The sequence below is a fragment of the Cnephaeus nilssonii genome, assembly GCF_951640355.1.
Source record: "Cnephaeus nilssonii genome assembly, chromosome: 5".
Classification (NCBI taxonomy): domain Eukaryota; kingdom Metazoa; phylum Chordata; class Mammalia; order Chiroptera; family Vespertilionidae; genus Cnephaeus; species Cnephaeus nilssonii.
The window spans coordinates 14,842,630-14,859,047 of NC_137076.1; the positions used below are offsets into that span (position 1 = coordinate 14,842,630).

At 49.6% G+C, this 16,418-nt stretch overlaps 1 protein-coding gene across 1 annotated transcript; it reads right to left on the bottom strand.

The window, feature by feature from the left end:
• Window positions 1-142: 142 nt before the first annotated feature.
• On the bottom strand, window positions 143-16,211 carry CCAR2 (cell cycle and apoptosis regulator 2). Its single transcript, XM_079771850.1, has 21 exons — window positions 16,080-16,211; window positions 15,119-15,217; window positions 14,454-14,545; window positions 13,883-13,974; window positions 13,577-13,691; window positions 13,300-13,429; window positions 13,023-13,119; window positions 8,040-8,159; window positions 5,622-5,844; window positions 5,423-5,536; window positions 4,681-4,844; window positions 4,083-4,254; window positions 3,773-4,000; window positions 3,449-3,670; window positions 2,732-2,876; window positions 2,535-2,617; window positions 2,006-2,152; window positions 1,712-1,823; window positions 1,424-1,612; window positions 1,080-1,285; window positions 143-856 (listed from the first exon to the last, which is right to left on the bottom strand). Exons 2-21 carry the CDS (start codon window positions 15,174-15,176, stop codon window positions 812-814), a joined length of 2,754 nt encoding a protein of 917 aa, XP_079627976.1. The 5' UTR covers window positions 15,177-15,217; window positions 16,080-16,211; the 3' UTR covers window positions 143-811.
• Window positions 16,212-16,418: the final 207 nt, after the last annotated feature.

Below are 16,418 nucleotides of genomic sequence, written 5' to 3' on the forward strand. Positions count from 1 at the left end.
CTGAGGGCCAGGAGGGGTGGGAGCACAGCCGGCCTGGAAGAGAAAGGGAAAAGCTATGGAGGACACTTGGGGTTTTTTTACTTTGGTTTATTTAAAAAACAAAAGAAAAAAAAAAACAAAACCAACTTTATATACAAAGTCAAACTGAAACCACGGATTATGGAAAGAGGTGAGACTCATGGGGAACAGGAAAGAGGCTGGGCCAGAGCCAATACCACATTCTGAACACAGGGAGCCGGGGGCAGAAGTGCTGGTTCCTGCTGGCAAGTCCGGGGAGGCTGGAAAAGTGCTCACTGGCCGACAGCCCAACAGCGAGCTGGCTGGCACTGACTCCCTTCCTCACAGGCCCCGGGACCTGGGCCTGTGAACCCAGCAGGATTTGTGCCATCCAGAGGAAGGGGCGCTTACCCCAGCCAGATCCCACATCTGTTTCTTCATTTATTGGCATCAGACCTTATGACATAGTCAAAGAGCCTTTTCCTCCCCTGTCTTACTCTAAACTGGAAGAGGACAGGAGAAAGCACAAGACTAAAGGGCCCCAGGAGAAACCCCAAGGTGGAGGGCAAAATGACATTCGAGGGGTGCAGGTGTTGGATTTAGTTGTAAGTGGAACCGGTTCCTCACTCGTCCGTCCACATAGCACAGGCAGACCCCACCCTGACGGCCTGAGCTCCCCTCCACAGGCTGAGCCGGGTCAGCTGCCCCGCCTGTGCGCCCAGGTCCTGCTCAGCTCCTCTCTGGAACCACAGGGCTCTAACTGGAGCAGGCTCCATCGCTGACCTCGCAGGATGGCAGCTCCTGCGTCAAGCCCTCAGTTGCTAGGTGCTGGCTCCTCCTTCTCTACCCAGCTGTCAGCCTGTTTGCAACAGATGGCACGAGAATTAGGACCCAAGGAGAAAGGACTACTACCCACTTCCTCCTGGGGACTCAAGTTTACAAGCTGCTGACTGACAGATTCCCTAAGAAACTGGCGGATGGGGGAGGAGGCGAGGTGGACCCGGGCACAGACACAAGGGGCTGTCGTCCTGGCATCACCCCGACTAAGCCTCCCAACGAAGCCAGCTCTCCTACAGGCTCACCTTTTCAACCATTCGCTGCATCTCCAGCTGCAGGGGAGTCAGGCGCCTCCGGAAGTCGTGCAGCAGCCGCTGAAGCTGGTTCTTCTGCCGCTCGGCTGTGCGGGCCGTGTCCTCGGCCTCAGCCAGCCGGGTGCGCAGCTCCTGCATGTCAGCTGCCAGCGTCTTGTTTGTTACTTCAGTGGCTGAGAAACGGTGATGGCTCTCCTCTGGTGGGAAACACACCAGAAAGACGGGCTAAGTTAAGGATCGGAGCAAGAGGCCTGCAGCCTAAGGAGCGGGTTCCCCTTGGTCTCCGTGTACCCATCTGCACAGCCATCGGCAGGCCCCATGGGTCAGCCACTCACCCAGCTTCAGTTCCAGTGTGTGAATCTTGTTCTCCAGGTAGAGCCGCCCACTGTCCTGCTGCTCCGCACGTTGCAACAGGTTCCCCACGTTGATCAGGCTGCCGTTGTGGGACACCAGGCCCTTGTGTTCCAGAGGGGCAGCTACTGGCTTTGCGCTTTTCCCAGAAGGAGGTAGCAGGTCCAGGTTTCCTAGCAGGGCCAGAGAAGAGGTAAGGGTCGGGTCTCGGGAGGAGGAAGCGGCCTGCCCTGCCCATTCTCCACAGAAGGCTGCAGAGCACCGGTACACACCGAAGAGCACCTCCTCAGGAAGCCCACTGTCCGTGCCCTCGGAGCGGCTGTACTGCAGGCTGCGGTACTGGCAAATGTTCTGGGTCACCACCCTGCTGACCAGCTGTTTGGCCTACAGAAAACACACACCCGAGATCCCTCTGATCAGAAGGTGCAAGCCCTTGCCCCCGGGATGTGAAAAAACCTAGAAGTGGAGCATCCCAAGCCCCCCCCCCAGTTTAGGTGCGTGCCTGTGCACATTACGTCAGGTGAGGCCACCTCAGAAAGGACCAAGGGGGGCGCGAGAGAAGGCACCTGCTCTGCACTGAGCCGGAGCCCAAGGGTAAGCAGGATCCTCTCCAAGTCTCGACGGTGCAAGTAGCCACACCAGTTGGCATCAAAGAAGACAAACGCAAGAAGACAGTCCAAAGGGAGCACAGCAGAGGGGTCCAGCTCCTTGGGCTGCAAGAGGAAACAAGGATGAACGGGGTTATAAATCGTTCTCTCAACGGTCAATCGCCCTCTTACAGCTGAGTGGCCTGGCTGACAGTCCCACCCAGGTGCACCTTCCAGTTGGAGACCTGACCCTGAGCCTATAACCCAACGGGCTGTCCCACCCAGGAACCCAGTGTGCTCCTAGACCAGCCACCTCTCATAGTCACCCTGACAGACGCGGAAATGTCCCCTGGGTCCTACGGAAGTGCTGCTCCATGAGCCAAGAACCACGTCCCGTCAGTCAACAGGCAATGGAAGTCATTGGGTAGATGTATAGCTCCCAAGGACGGCTCAGGCCTTGCTGAGTGTCACTGTCACAGAGGCCGGAGGGGCAGAACATTGGTCTTACCATGTCCTGAAGGGAAGAGAACTCCATCTCTGACTGGTTGGAGGCAACAGACCGGACCTCGGAATCTTCCAGCTTGGCTCCCGCTGCAGAAGGCCTGGCATGAGCTTGGAGCAGGGACCGCATGGCCACACCGGCTCCAGTCCCAACGGGAGAACGCTAGAGCCAGTCACCCACGTGCTCCCTCCCCCTGCGCTCACCGAACTCCTCCTCCCCATCGTCCCGCAGCAGCAGCAGCTCCGGGTCGAGGGCCATCTCACAGAGGTCCTCCGACGCCTCCCCCCGGGGCTTCTCCTCTTCCTCTCCTCCAGAAGATGGGGGTTTGGGCAAAAGCCCATCTTCCTTCTAAGGAAACAGACCGAGATGAGGAGGACTGTCCCCTGTAATTACTAACAATGACAGTGGCTAACAATGAGAGTCAACCCCCTCCAGGCACTGGTAAGGGCTGTGTATGCACCTCGTCATGTAAAGTAGTTCATTACACGGGTCCAGAGCAGATCAGGGCACTTTCCAGACACCGGGGATGCTCCCCAGGAGTCCAGTGCCGCCCCTAAGAAATTAGGTGGACCTGAGACCGTTCAGTGAGGCGAGAAGCCCGAATGCTTTAGAAGGGCTAAGAGGATGCAGTGTCTGGTTAACCACACGCCTGTGCCCCTCAGAGCACTCCCTTCACTGCGCTCCGTGCTGCCCCCACACTTCCCTCCCCTCCTGACACAGCAGCACAGCACTCACTAGCCGCGGGCCCCATGCAAGGGCCGGGCACCCTGCGCCCATTCCACACCAGGCCCGAGCACATGAGTGAGAGGGGTTCTGAGACCGTACGTGCTCAGAACAGCACCTGCTACCACGCAGCACTCGAGTGCTGTTCAGCGTTAGTATGTAGCCCCAGTGCCCGCGCAGGGGGCAGCAGTACTCACCGGTGGGGTGTCTGACTCGGCAGCTGTGCCCTCACTCTGTACCTCCTCCTTGGACTCCTTGGCCACCTCCTCCTTGACCGCTTCTTCCTCCTTGGCCACCTCCTCCTTCTCAGGTTCAGGTGGGGCCACGACCTTTTCAGGAAGGCTCAGCAGCATCTTATAAATCCTATAGCCAAAGTCCCTCTGCAGCATCTCCAGAAACAGCTCAGCCAACACCATCACCTGGTGAGAGAGGCCCATGGGCGTCAGGAAAAAGGGAATGTCCCAAGCCCCGCCACACACCCACACACCCTACCCCCCAGCCTCCCAGACTCCTACACCCACCTCAAAAGAGATCCTTTCTTTGGGCCTCCGGTCCTCCACGAGGCCATGGAGGGAGAGGTTGACGCAGCCGGGGCGTGCCACGACAGCGGGTTCCAGGGGGGGCGGAGGGGCCTCGGGGAGGTCAGTGTCCACGTCCTGCTGTGTGGTGGCCTCCGGGTTCTCCGCATTCTGCTTAGTGTCCGCTCCTTGCTCCGATGCCTCGCCTGCCTGTTCTGTGGGCTCTGTTTCCTGTGATAAAGGCCAAGAGCCGTGACCACCTGGGCTCAGGTCAGGGCACCTATTCTCCCCCGTTAGCGAGGCTCTGCCTTACCCCGGGCTCCTCCTGGGCCAGGGGCGCTGCCTCTGCAGCTCTCTGCTGGCACAGGGCCTCCCACTCTTCCAAAGTAGGCATGATGGTCCAGACATCCGGCAGGTACACCACCACGGTCTGGAGCCGCTTCGGGGGTCCTGGCTGCAGGTACTGAAACTCAGCAAAGCGCCACCTGCTCACAGCAAAGGGAAAACGAAGTAGTGACCCAAGACATCTGCAAGCAAGTGCTTCTGTTTCCAATCACCATTTAGTGAGCACACACTGCGAGCCAAGCTTTGAAAGTTCAAAAATAAAAGATACAGACAGGTCTTCAAGAAATGGTCAGTCAAGGGGGAGACACAGGTAAGCAGACATTTACTTTCCAAGGTGCTAAGGTGACAAGAAGCACGGAAGGTTGCTGGGGGAGAGGGGTTAGCTGCCCTTCCACGTTCACATCCCTAGTGACGCTCATGACCCAGGTGACCATTTGTGAAGGCTGGAGAGAGCGATGAGCTGGGACTAGGGAACAAAGAGCTAACAGGTCAAAAAGGTGCAGAAGCTTGGCCTGAACAGTCGCCAACTCAACTCGCCAATAGCCAGGCCACGGGAAGCCACTCACCACTTTGTGCAGGCGCTCAAGTCAATGCCGGTCTGGGCCTGTGCACAGCGGATGGCAGTGCGGACTAGCACCTGCGGGTCACCCTTGGGGTCGAGGCCATCCAGGGAAGGAGACCACTCACCCCCAACCAGCACTGCCTCTTCTTCTTTCCGGCCCAGCAAAAACTGCAAAATGAGATCATGGATAAGAAAACAAAAAACAATCACCTGGGTCTCCCACTGGAAGGCAGCCTGCCTCCGCTGGGGATGCAGGCAGCAGGATGTGGCAAAGAGTCCACAGGACAGTGGGGGGTGGCTTCTCCACCCATGAACACGACCAGCCACATAACGTTCTGACAATAAGAACAGCTCTGAGCAATGCTATGCTCCTGGAAAATCAGAGGTGTTTCAGCTCTGAAAAGCCTTGTTTTTAGTTCATGAATAGGAGCTGAGCTGCTGAAAATGTGACACGGGCCCTAACACAGGTTTGGCTCAGTGGATAGAGCATTGGCCTGCGGACTCAAGGGTCCCAGGTTCAATTCCGGTCAAGGGCATGTATCTTGGTTGCGGGCACATCCCCAGTAGGGGGTGTGCAGGAGGCAGGTGATCAATGTTTCTCTCTCATCGATGTTTCTAACTCTCTCCCTCTCCCTTCCTCTCTGTAAAAAATCAATAAAGTATATTTTTTTAAAAAAGAAAGAAAACGTGACACGGACTGGACGTTATCAATGAATGCATCTTGCCTAATGGAGTCCAGCTCTCACCTTAATCTGCTTCAGAGGGTGTTCTGGTGTCTCCCTTGGCTCAGCCATGTCATCCACAAAGAGCATGCAACAACGAAACAGTTCCTCCAGTCCCGGGGAAGAGAGCAGCAGTACCTGTGGAGGGGTAGCGGGAAGGACACTCAAGAGCGTTCTCAGCCTCCAACACCGGGAGCCAGCGGCGGGGCCCCAGCCTACTTACCTTGGAGCTGTAAGCGGGGTCACTGTCTGCAGGGACAGGCTCGGCACCAGTGTCTGGAGCTGGCTCCTTCTCCGAAGATACCTGGATACGGCTCGGATGGTGGAGGGAAAGGGGCTGGCTCAGAGGGAAGGCTGACAGCCAGCTCAGATGCACAGCCAGAAAATCTGAGGGGACCAGGAGGCTGCGGTAACGGCGCTGGAGCTCTAGGAAGTCACAGGTGGGGCTGTAGGAAGAAGGCAAGGGATCCAGGATAAGCCAAGACTAAGTTATCTTTTAAATGGAACTATTTAAAAATAATTAAAAAATAAAAGGGCAAATTATTTTATATAATCTGGGAAAGAACTTCTAAGTAAGACACATCTGGGGGAAAAAATGGATCCGATTTAACCATCAAAATGTTACAATCTCTAAAGGCAAAATAGTTAAACTGGAGAGGAAAACATTTGCAATACATAACAGAGAAAAGAGTCACTGCTTAATATAAAAGGAACTAAAAAATCACTAACCAAAAGTTCATAAGTCTAAGAGAATACTGGGAAAAGTGACATCAACAGAAATGAGACTTAAAAGCCCATATAAATATGCTCAATCTCACTTATAATTAAAGAAATGCAAATCAGCATATCACTTTTCACCCATCTGACTGACAAAGATAAAAACGTTTGATAAGGCAGTGTTGGCAGAGGCCTGGGGAAACAAGTAATTCATGCCCCAATGGTGAGAACGTAAACTGGTATGACCTCTTTAAAAGAATGGGCAATACTCTCTCTCTTCCCCTCTCACTAAAAAACAAAAATAAATAAAAGAATAGGCAATATCCATCAAAGTTCAAAATCAGACCCTTTGGGTCAGCCACTCCATTTCCAGGCGCTGATCTCAGTTAAATGCTTGCACCTGTCCACATGGATGCATGCAGAAGGATGTTTATTACAACAATATTTAGGATAAGAGTGAAAATGGGGAGAGAGCTGGTTAAATAAATGGAAGTCCATCCATTCAGTGGAATGCCGTATAACTGCTAAAAAGAATGAGCTCAAGCTAAAAAACATTAATATGGAATAAATACTAAGATATATTAAGTGAAAAAGCAAAGTACCAAACACTGTATACAATAGGCCTCAATTTCACATGGGAGTTTTTAAAAAAAACAGTCATGTGTGTGTCTAATTGTTGGCAGTCATGTTCTGACTTGATGTGACATGGCAATCGGTGTCTTGTGAGACGGGAGCCACGTGGCTCAGCATGGAGAGCAAGAGGCCCTGCCGAGGCCAGCGGAGAGGAACAGGGCACTGGGAAGAGCAGGGACAGCCCTCCGCTCCCACCTTGAGGAGGTGCCAGGACCTGCCCCCTCGCCTCAGCTGGGCTTTCAGTGGACTTTGCTTTGGGGGTGTATCTACTACCGTAGCTGGAGCCCTGCCTCTCCACTGCTAGATGGAATCTGAAATCGCTCCTCTACCTCTTAAGTCAGTTTCTTATTCCCCCCCCCCTAAAATATTAATACTGAGATTATCTTAGTAAGGTTCATAAACCCTAACCAATTGATGCAAGTGCCCAAAATTACATTATTAAGAATAACTGAGCAAAGACTTAATGTCCACAGTATTTATTAACTGTTTATTTGTCAAGAGAAGCTAGTCCTTAGCTCAGATATTCATGTTTCATAGTTCAGGAACAGAGGTCAGTGACAGACTCCCAAAGAAATTCTTTACATTCCAAGATCACTCTGCACTCTAAAAGACACCAGCCTTCCTCGTCTCCTCAGTATCTTTCATGGAATCATAATTTCTGTGGAAATCTGTGTATGCCTTCTTTCTTGGTTCAGCCACACAAACTTATAGGAAGCTGCAACCCCCAGGGGTACAATGACGGCTCCAACAATACAGACGCTTGGCCAGAAGGCCACGTATCTGAGGTTTTGTCAAAGCACCGGGAGACGTGGTAGTTCAGATTCTCAACACCCAAGCCCTTCCTGATGGAGAACTGGACGACGCTCCAGCAGCGCGCAGCCACTCAAATGGAACTCTTTGTCAGTTTCTGTGACTGAGAAGTGAGCTTGCAGGCTACGTGCTGTAGCACTTAGAAAACAATGCAAAACCAGTCCCAGCGTTCCTATGAGCTGCAGTTTCTACCTGAATTGTAACTGCTACTGACTGGCAAGCCTCAGTTATAGCCTGGCATAAACATTCCTGGTGATCAGCTCATAAAGTTCCACCAGGGCACCCATGTCAGTGGTGCCCTGCTGGTTAAAATCTGAGATTTTGAAGTAAAAAATCTGTCACATTAAAAAACAACACAAAACAAAAAGTCATAAGAACACACACACACACAAACTCTCACACAGACTATATCTCATTTACACAAGACTCTGTTACCAGCTGCAAGCTGCACCCCCACCCGCACCCCAGCCTTGCCACTCACCTGTCCACAGTATAGGGAGTGAGATGGACCCGGTAAGGAGGCAAGTCATGCCTTGGTTTCTTAGCACCCCAAGGCTCTCCGCCAGCCCGCTGTTTGCGTTTCTTGGAGTCATAGTCATCGCTGGAGGTGGAGCCATCACCAGAAGGAAGAAAGCACACTGTTACTTATGATTCAGCATACACTGGCCTAAAAGGAACTGGAAATGATCTGACTCCCCAGTGTTAAAGAAAGGGATAAAGAAGCCATGCTAACAGCCATATACAGATTGTTATAAAGATATGAAAGTGGATATTTAGATGCTTTTAATAACCATGTTAAGCCAAAAGAATATGTAACACTGTATATACAGTAGTGCCTCAACTGTGCAAAAAAAAGCTTTAAGACTGAAAAGAAATAAAATATTAATGGTAGTTGCCTCTGACTAAAACTTATGAATAATTTTTAAATACTTTCAGAACTTTATAAATTATAGTTAACATATAATTTTTTTAATGAGCAGAAAAGACTTTAAATTATTCTTTGTTATTGTTAATCCTCACCCAAGGATATCTTTTCATTGATTTTTTTTTTTTTGAAAGAGTGGTGGGGGGAGAGAAATATCAATGTGAGAGAGACACATCAATTGGTTGCCTCCTGCACACACCCCAACCGGGCCGGGGATCGAACCCACTACTCTTCAGTATACAGGCCAAACTCTAATCACTGAACCCACTAGCCAGGGCTGATTTTTAACAAAAGACATATGGTAACCATGCTAAGAGTTGTATAAATAAGTTTTATTAAAAGCGATAGCTTGGCTGGTATGGTTCAGTGATTGAGCATCACTCTATGAACTAAGAGGTCATGGTTCAATTCCCGGTCAAGGGCACATGCCCAGGTTGCTGGCTCAATCCCCAATGGGGGCAGTGCAGGAGGCAGTCGATCCATGATTCTCTCTCTCTCTCCCTCTCCCTTCCTCTCTCTGAAATCAATAAAAACATTTTTTAAAAGATAAACGGCCGAAACCGGTTTGGCTCAGTGGATGGAGCTTCGGCCTGCGGACTGAAAGGTCCCAGGTTCGATTCCGGTCAAGGGCATGTGCCTTGGTTGCGGGCACATCCCCTGTGGGGGGTGTACAGGAGGCAGCTGATCGATGTTTCTCTCTCATCGATGTTTCTGGCTATCTCTCTTCCTCTCTGTAAAAAATCAATAAAATATATTTTAAAACAATAAAAAATAAATAAAAGATAAATAAATGATACAGTTCTCATAATGAATCCTTGGCAATACATATTAAAGTCATAAGATACTCTGATATAGTAATTCCACTCTGGAAAATTTATCCCAAGGAAGTTAGTTCAAAAGAAGAAAAAAGGTTATATAAGGGAAAATAAAATCAAGCTGAGAGTAAAAAAAAACACTACATTCACATCCAAGTAATGTCTGGATTTTTTTATCGTAAATAAGTAAAATAATCACACAGCCATTAAAACAATCATGAGGGAAAAAAAAACAATCATGAGGTTTACATGAAAAAATGTTTAATAAGAATGTATAAAAGTAACTTGAACTTTAAGATTAAAATTATAAAATGTATGAATATATATATAGATAAAGACTAGAAAAGAATATGGGGGGAAAGTGGCAATAAGTAATTTTTCTCTTCAAAATTATTTTCTAAAAGAATGGTTACCTTTAAAGGGAAGGAGAGAGTCCTGGCTGGTTGCTCAATGGTTAGAGCGTTAGCCCACAGACTGAAGGTTCTCGGGTTCGATTCCAGTCAAGGGCCGGAACCTCAGTTGCAGGCTCGATCCCCAGCCCCAGTCGGGCACGTGCAAAAGGCAACCTATCAATGTGTCTCTCTCACATCGATGTTTCTGTGTGTGTCTTCCCCTCCCTTCCACTCTTTCTCTCTCTCTAAAAATTAGTGGAAAAAATATACTCTGGTGAAGTTTAACCAAAAAATAAAAAATAGAAAAATAAAAGGAAGTTAGTAGATCAGAAAAAAACTTTAAACAATATAAAAAAATGCCAGATTGATAAGGGGAAAACCCCCATGTCAGGGAGAGGAGAGTGAAGGGGGCCTAATATATGATGATGAAAGATGACTGACTTTGGGTGGTAGGCACAGTGCAATATACAGACCTATAACAGCAATCTATACCTGAAACCTATATGATCCTGTTAACCAATGTCACCCCAATTTAATTTTAAAAACAAAAGAAAATTTCCCCGGTCATTACACCCCAGGAGCTAAGTTGTTATGTTTAACACAATGCTTTTCTTTTTTTTAATTATTTTTTAACATATTGTTATTGATTTCAGAGAGGGAGAGATAGAAACATCAATGATGAGAGAGAATCATTGACTGCCTCCTACAAGCCCCCTACTGGGGATGAAGCCTGCAAACCAGGCATGTGCCCTGACCAGGAATTGAACGGTAACCTCCTGGTTCATAAGTCGACGCTCATCCGCTGAGCCACACCAGCAGGGCCAAAGTTTTTCGACTTTTGTGTCTGCCTGGGTCATTTCCCTGCTCATTTGCATCTCCATCCAAAAGCTGCCTTCTAACCCTGCTTCAATGGGATGTCAGTGCTTCCGTGTTTCTAACAGAAGAACCGCTCCCACCTCATCTGACAGCTCTCTCAGCTGGGTTATGACTGGAGTGAACTCTTCTGTAAATGCTGCCAACTATCGTTAAAACAGATGTCCCACTGAGTCCTGTGAATTCCACACCACTTCCCACTCCTCTTGTGACTTGTCAGGAACAGGTTACAAGGTAGCACCAGTGGAAGGCATCTCGGTGACCTCAGCAGGAGACACGGATCCCTGCATCCCAAAGCCTAAAATTCAAAATAAAACCTGGCTTCCAGCCAAAGCGCTGCTCCTTTATAAACTGCTGTTCTCCCCAGGATGACCTAATTCTTACTACCCGCTTCCCTACTCGGCAGATTCTGTTACTGACGGTAACATCTCTCCTTTCTGTAGAAGCCACGACACGGAAGCATTATAGCCAAAGTAACGACATAGACCTCGCACAGAGCTTGACATAACAGGCCAAGCAAACGCAGCTGACTGTATAGAAAGGCTGAACTTGAACCCAAAGCAGAGTTCATAGCAGCCACTGATTTCCATCCAGGTTGCATCATCCCTGAGCACAATTACTGTGATTTTGTAATGAAGCCTTAATAAAGTCATGGAATATGAGAGGTGGAAAGTCCTTAGAAATTGACCGGGAAGATGCACCAGATGAGAGAGGTGGGAGCATGCAAAATATGTATCAGGGACTTGAAAATGGGACAATGTGTTTCAAAGTAGTGAAGACACTGGGAAACAATCCAGGGGACCACCAAAGCAACCCCCTAGTTAGAATTCACAATGACCTATTGGAAGGGAGCGCACACTCACGTCAGCACAGAGACTGACTACATCACTGCCTAAGCTTTCGGAGTTACTCCATGAACCTTTTAAGTGTTGACTTTGGACTGCATTCTCGGCCTTGACCATGTAATGATTTACTGGCATCTGGGATCAGGGGTTTTCTTCTTAGTATAGCTCTCACTCCAAAAGAGAACAAGGACATGAGAGCATATTCTGGAGTAATGGAAATATTCTACATCTTTTTTTGTTATTAATCCTCACTCAAGGATTCTTTTCCATTGATTTTTAGAGAGAATGGAAGGGGGGGGGGGGAGAGAGAGAGAGAGAGAAACATCAATGTGAGAAAGACAAATCGATTGGTTGCTTCCCGCACATGCCCCAACCAGGGCCAAAGATCAAGCCTGCGACAGAGGCACATGCCCCTCAACCAGAATCGAACCCAGGATGCTCCATCCACTGAGCCAAACTGGCTAGGGATCTACATCTTAATAGGAGTGAGGGTTCCATGGGATTTTCCCCTCGTCAAAATTGTCCTGTTAAGATTTATGCATTTTAAACTATACAAAATTTACCTTTAAAAAAAATCAAGTACAAGGCAAGGAGTAGAGAGAGGTAGAGATTAAAAAAAAAGAATAGCAGATGTTGATACTTGAAGCTGGGTGATGGATATGAGAGTTCATCATCCTCTTCTGTTTACTATGCTAATACTTGAAATTTCCCACAATAAAAAGTTAAGATAAGACCAACAGATGGAAATAGAATAAGTCTTAAACAAACTAGTCTAGAGCTTAACTCCCAGGGATATAAGCAAAACCCTACAGGGAGAGAGTAAGGCAAGATAAGGAACGTGAGCCAGAGAGAACAGGTAGCATGCTCTTGGCAGTCCCCAGTGCTCACACATGATACAGGACGGCCTAGGAGGCCCCAAAGGCCCGAATCCACCATGCCTGCTCCACACAAGGCCCAGAAACTGTTTGCATGTCCCAGGCACAGGCCTAGACTTCTAGGCAGAGTGCAACATGCATACTCTAACCCACACTGATATATACAATGTATATAAAGAAAGGTTTTATACAAGGAATTAAAACATATTCTACAAAGTTACTTTTTTGGGGACAAGTACCATTTTCCTGAAAGTTGTTTTGTTTTAGAGACAAAGACAAGTCCAGGGAAGAAAGAAAAAACACTGATTTGTGTTCCACTTATTTATGCATTCATTGTTTGTTGCATATATGTGCCCTGACCAGGGATTGAACCCACAACCTTGGCATATCGGGACAACCCTCTAACCAAATGAGCTACCTGGTCAGGGCCTCTTGATAGTTTTGATTCTTAGTATCTCAATCTTAGGGACTAGAAATAAAAGGAAAAATTATATATTGAGAAAAAACTCAATATGATTATTTTGAAAGATGAACTACATCAAATCCCTGCTTACTGAACCAATTTATAAAATTCCAATATTTGTATATACCTCACGTGTCTGCCTACTTCAGGGTAAAGGAACTAGGATCTAGCTGCAGGAAGAGAATGTTAGTGTCAGCAGGTGGCAAAGAAATGGGCGGTGCTCCTAGAGGCAAATAAAGGAAATAAAACATTTTTTCTGATTGAACATCCTCTTACCTTCGGCCCTGATCCAATCGGCCATGAGGGCCCCGAGCAGGAAATCTGTTCAGGTGGCTCAGATGAAGTGTGTGGGATGTTTGGAAGAGACTCAGAGCTGCAGAGAGGAAATGGCTGGTGACTCCAAAACTCTAAATATCCAACTGCCCTGTCCCTTTCTCTCAGTGCACAGAAATACCCACTTCTATTCACAGAGCAGCAACCTGACAGTTACAAGTCCATTCATCCAGAGTACCCCATAAAGCGACACCCCAACATCCATGCCACTGGTACTCACGCTTTTGAGGAAAGAGTGGGGGAATCCGGTGAGGCTGGAAGATCAGCTGGGGCTGAGCTCCCAGAATCCCTTGCTTCTGGCCCAGGGCTGCCACATGTAGAAGGGGAGGTGCTGGGGACTTCAGTAGGGGCTGCAGGGCAGTAACCAGGAAATTCAGGGCATCCCATAGTTAACGTGTCCATCCTCTCAACAAAAGTGAGGTTCGTGCCCAGCTGTCAGGACACAGGGGCTTCCCTCCCTCCCCTTCCCAATGCATGTGACCAGGAGAGAGAAATACCTGATTGGAGAGCGTTTGCACCTTGACAGCATTCCAAGGCACTGCCTGGCCTGGGTTGTATGCAGCCTTCACCAGCACCTTCTCACCCAGCTGGGGCAGCCGGCCCTTCACCACACTGCCAGCACATAAGCCTAGTCAGGAGACCCTGGCGAAGCCACCCTAACTACCCCAAAGAGCCCTTCCCATCGAGATTTCTCACACCTTGCATAAACACAGGAAAGCAATGGCTTCAGAGGAGCCCCAAGAACATGATGACAGAACAGAATCGAACAAGCATTTCCAAAAAAAGACCAGCCTCAAACCCACCTGAGCTGAAAAAAGACCTCTTCATCCACCACCCCAAAATAGTCGTGCAAGCTGGTGACAATGCCAGTGAAGACCCGCTGCTTCTCCCCACCCTGTAAGAGAAGAGTGCAGTTGAAACAGGGAGCATTTCCCACATTCTGCCATTAGCATCTCATCTCTATCTACCAGGGCTGCCACATGTAGAAGGGGAGGTAGGGCTGCCACACACCCCGCCCAGCTCAGTCAGAATACTGCATCAAGATTCATAGGGAAGGAAGCATACATGTTTGGTGGACATAATCCATCTTTTTGCCTGGGGGTGGGGGTGGGAGTGGGGGGTATGCTGATTCTTGCATCACAAGCTTCTTTAGGATTCCCAGTTATTTTATTCCAAGGAGCACTCTAGAGGAGATTTCCCTAGAGCCAAAATTTAGGATTCCCCGGTCAGAGGTGTCTAGTCACCTCCATACTGGCCCAGGACAGGAGTGTCAGGAAGGATGAACACCGTGATGTAAAAATGAAAGCATCAGGCACCCATGCATGCTGAGTAGTCCCAAGCCCTAAAACTCCCTAGAAAGGATGCCCAACCTACCTGAAGGTGCCTGGCATTTTGGGACAGGTCTGTGGCCACAGGAGGAGTGAGCAAACCAGGAGGAGGACCCAGAAGAGATGTTGAAGCTGTGCCTATGGGGACAGAGAAGACACCTACAGGAACTGCACCTACCATCGTTAGGCACTACAGTCAACTGGGGCAGCGATTTTCAACCTTTTCCATCTCATGACACACACAAACTAAGTACTGAAATTCTGCAGCACACCAAAAAATATTTTTGTCAACCTGACACACAAAAAATAGGTATAATTTTTATTCATTCACACCAGATGGTTATTGTCATTTTTTCAATTTTACAAACAACGTGGTGGCTGTTGTCTTTTTTTTTTTTTTTTTTTTACAATCTAAGGGAAAAGAGGTCACTGCCCCTGACTACATAGTCAGATATTGCATGTTTTAAAAATCCTGCTGCAGCACACCGGTTGAAAATCGCTAAACTAGAAGATACGGCAAACTCAAAAGGCCAAGTGGCTCCAAGCAACACTTCGACAGGGTTTCACTGGCAACCACTGTGGTCAGCCCCTATTTTCCTAAGCAACATCAGCAGCAGATTGCACTCCACCAAGGAAAACCCAAAAGCCGTTTTTAAAGACCCAAAGCGCATCTTTCCCAGTATGAGCCACGGTAGGGATAAAGGTGATCACCTGAGAAGTTACGTCCCCCTGGAAGTGGGTTGATCCGCTGACGCTTAAACTGGGACATTGGGATTGCTGTCTTCTTTCAGAGTCTTAGGGGGGAAAAACCTTCAATCAGAAAAGAAATAGATTACCAGCTCGTAGGGGAATTTTCCATCAACCCCCAACCAGGAATTAAGTATCTTGAGGAGAGTAGGAAGAATGAATGGAGATGGTGGATGAAGGGAATATAAAGAGTAGCAGAAAATGAAGGAATTACATTGTTCCAGTTCGCCCTCACAAATAACCTAGCGGTGGGTGATACTGTCAAGCTATTTTAAAGAGCAAACTGAAGCTCAGAGATTGACACTTGCCCGAGGCCATACAACCAGTTCGTGACTAAACCGGGACTCACACCCGGTCACCCGACAATTTAGCGCTCCTCTCACTGTGCCACGCCATCCCCGATGGGTGGGGGTTGGGGAGCTGGAAAGAGCCCGGAGACGTTCATTCATTCAAATACATCCGCCAAAATGCTCCACGCAAGGCCCAGAAAAATGAAGGAGGCCGCCGCTAGAGAGAAGATCGTGTGGGTCCTCTCCCCGGAAGCCCGGCCCGCTGTCTCTCCCTCCTCCCCGCCTCCCCGGCCTGGTAGGTAGCACGGTGGCCCGGCTGACCGCGAATCCGGTTGCGCACCCGCCCTCCCGCTCCCGTGTTCCCCGGCCCTTCGCTCCTGCTTCAGGGGCCGCTGGGGCCGGACCTCCCGGGCCGGGTCACAGCCAGGCCACCGAGGAAAGACGGAGGCGCACTGTTTCTCCTCCTCCCGCCCGCCCGCCCCCAGGGCCGTGGCCGTTGCCAGGGAGACGGGACTTGCAGTCCAAGGGGGGCTCGGCCCCTTCCACGCCCGAGCATCTTCGCTGCCGGCCCTCGCAGCCCCCCGATTGGGGGAGGAGCTAAGAGGCAGAAGGGCGGCGGGGGCCAGCCGACCCACCTGCGGGCCAGGGCCGCGACACCGGGGGACAAAGGCACCCGGAACCACCACAGCCGCTGCAGGCGCCGCCACCGGAAGCGCCTCTCCGGAAGCGCGACCACTAGTCGGAAGCTGCCACTCTCCCGGATATAGTCCCTCCCTCCGCTCCACCGACCTCTCCCTTCCCCCACGCGAGCCTGCCGTGGGGCTCCTAGCCGGGAGCGGAAGTACGCCTTCCCCGATCGGATGCGCGTTAGGGAGTTGCGCCGGGGTGGTGTCCTCGCTTAAGTGTCCCATTAGAAAAATGAGCATCAGAGAATTGGTTCTTGGTCCAAAGACAGCTGAAGTTGGACCCCAAAC

What these genes read in the sequence shown, in the direction of transcription:
- CCAR2 (XM_079771850.1), bottom strand. Translation starts at nt 15,176, where the DNA reads ATGTCCCAGTTTAAGCGTCAGCGGATCAACCCACTTCCAGGGGGACGT. An exon ending in ACTCCCTATACTGTGGACAG is followed by an intron (nt 5,845 to 8,039) that starts GTGAGTGGCAAG and finishes TTCTTCCTACAG; the next exon opens with CCCCACCTGTGACTTCCTAG. An exon ending in CCGAGTCAGACACCCCACCG is followed by an intron (nt 2,877 to 3,448) that starts GTGAGTACTGCT and finishes CTGTTTCCTTAG; the next exon opens with AAGGAAGATGGGCTTTTGCC.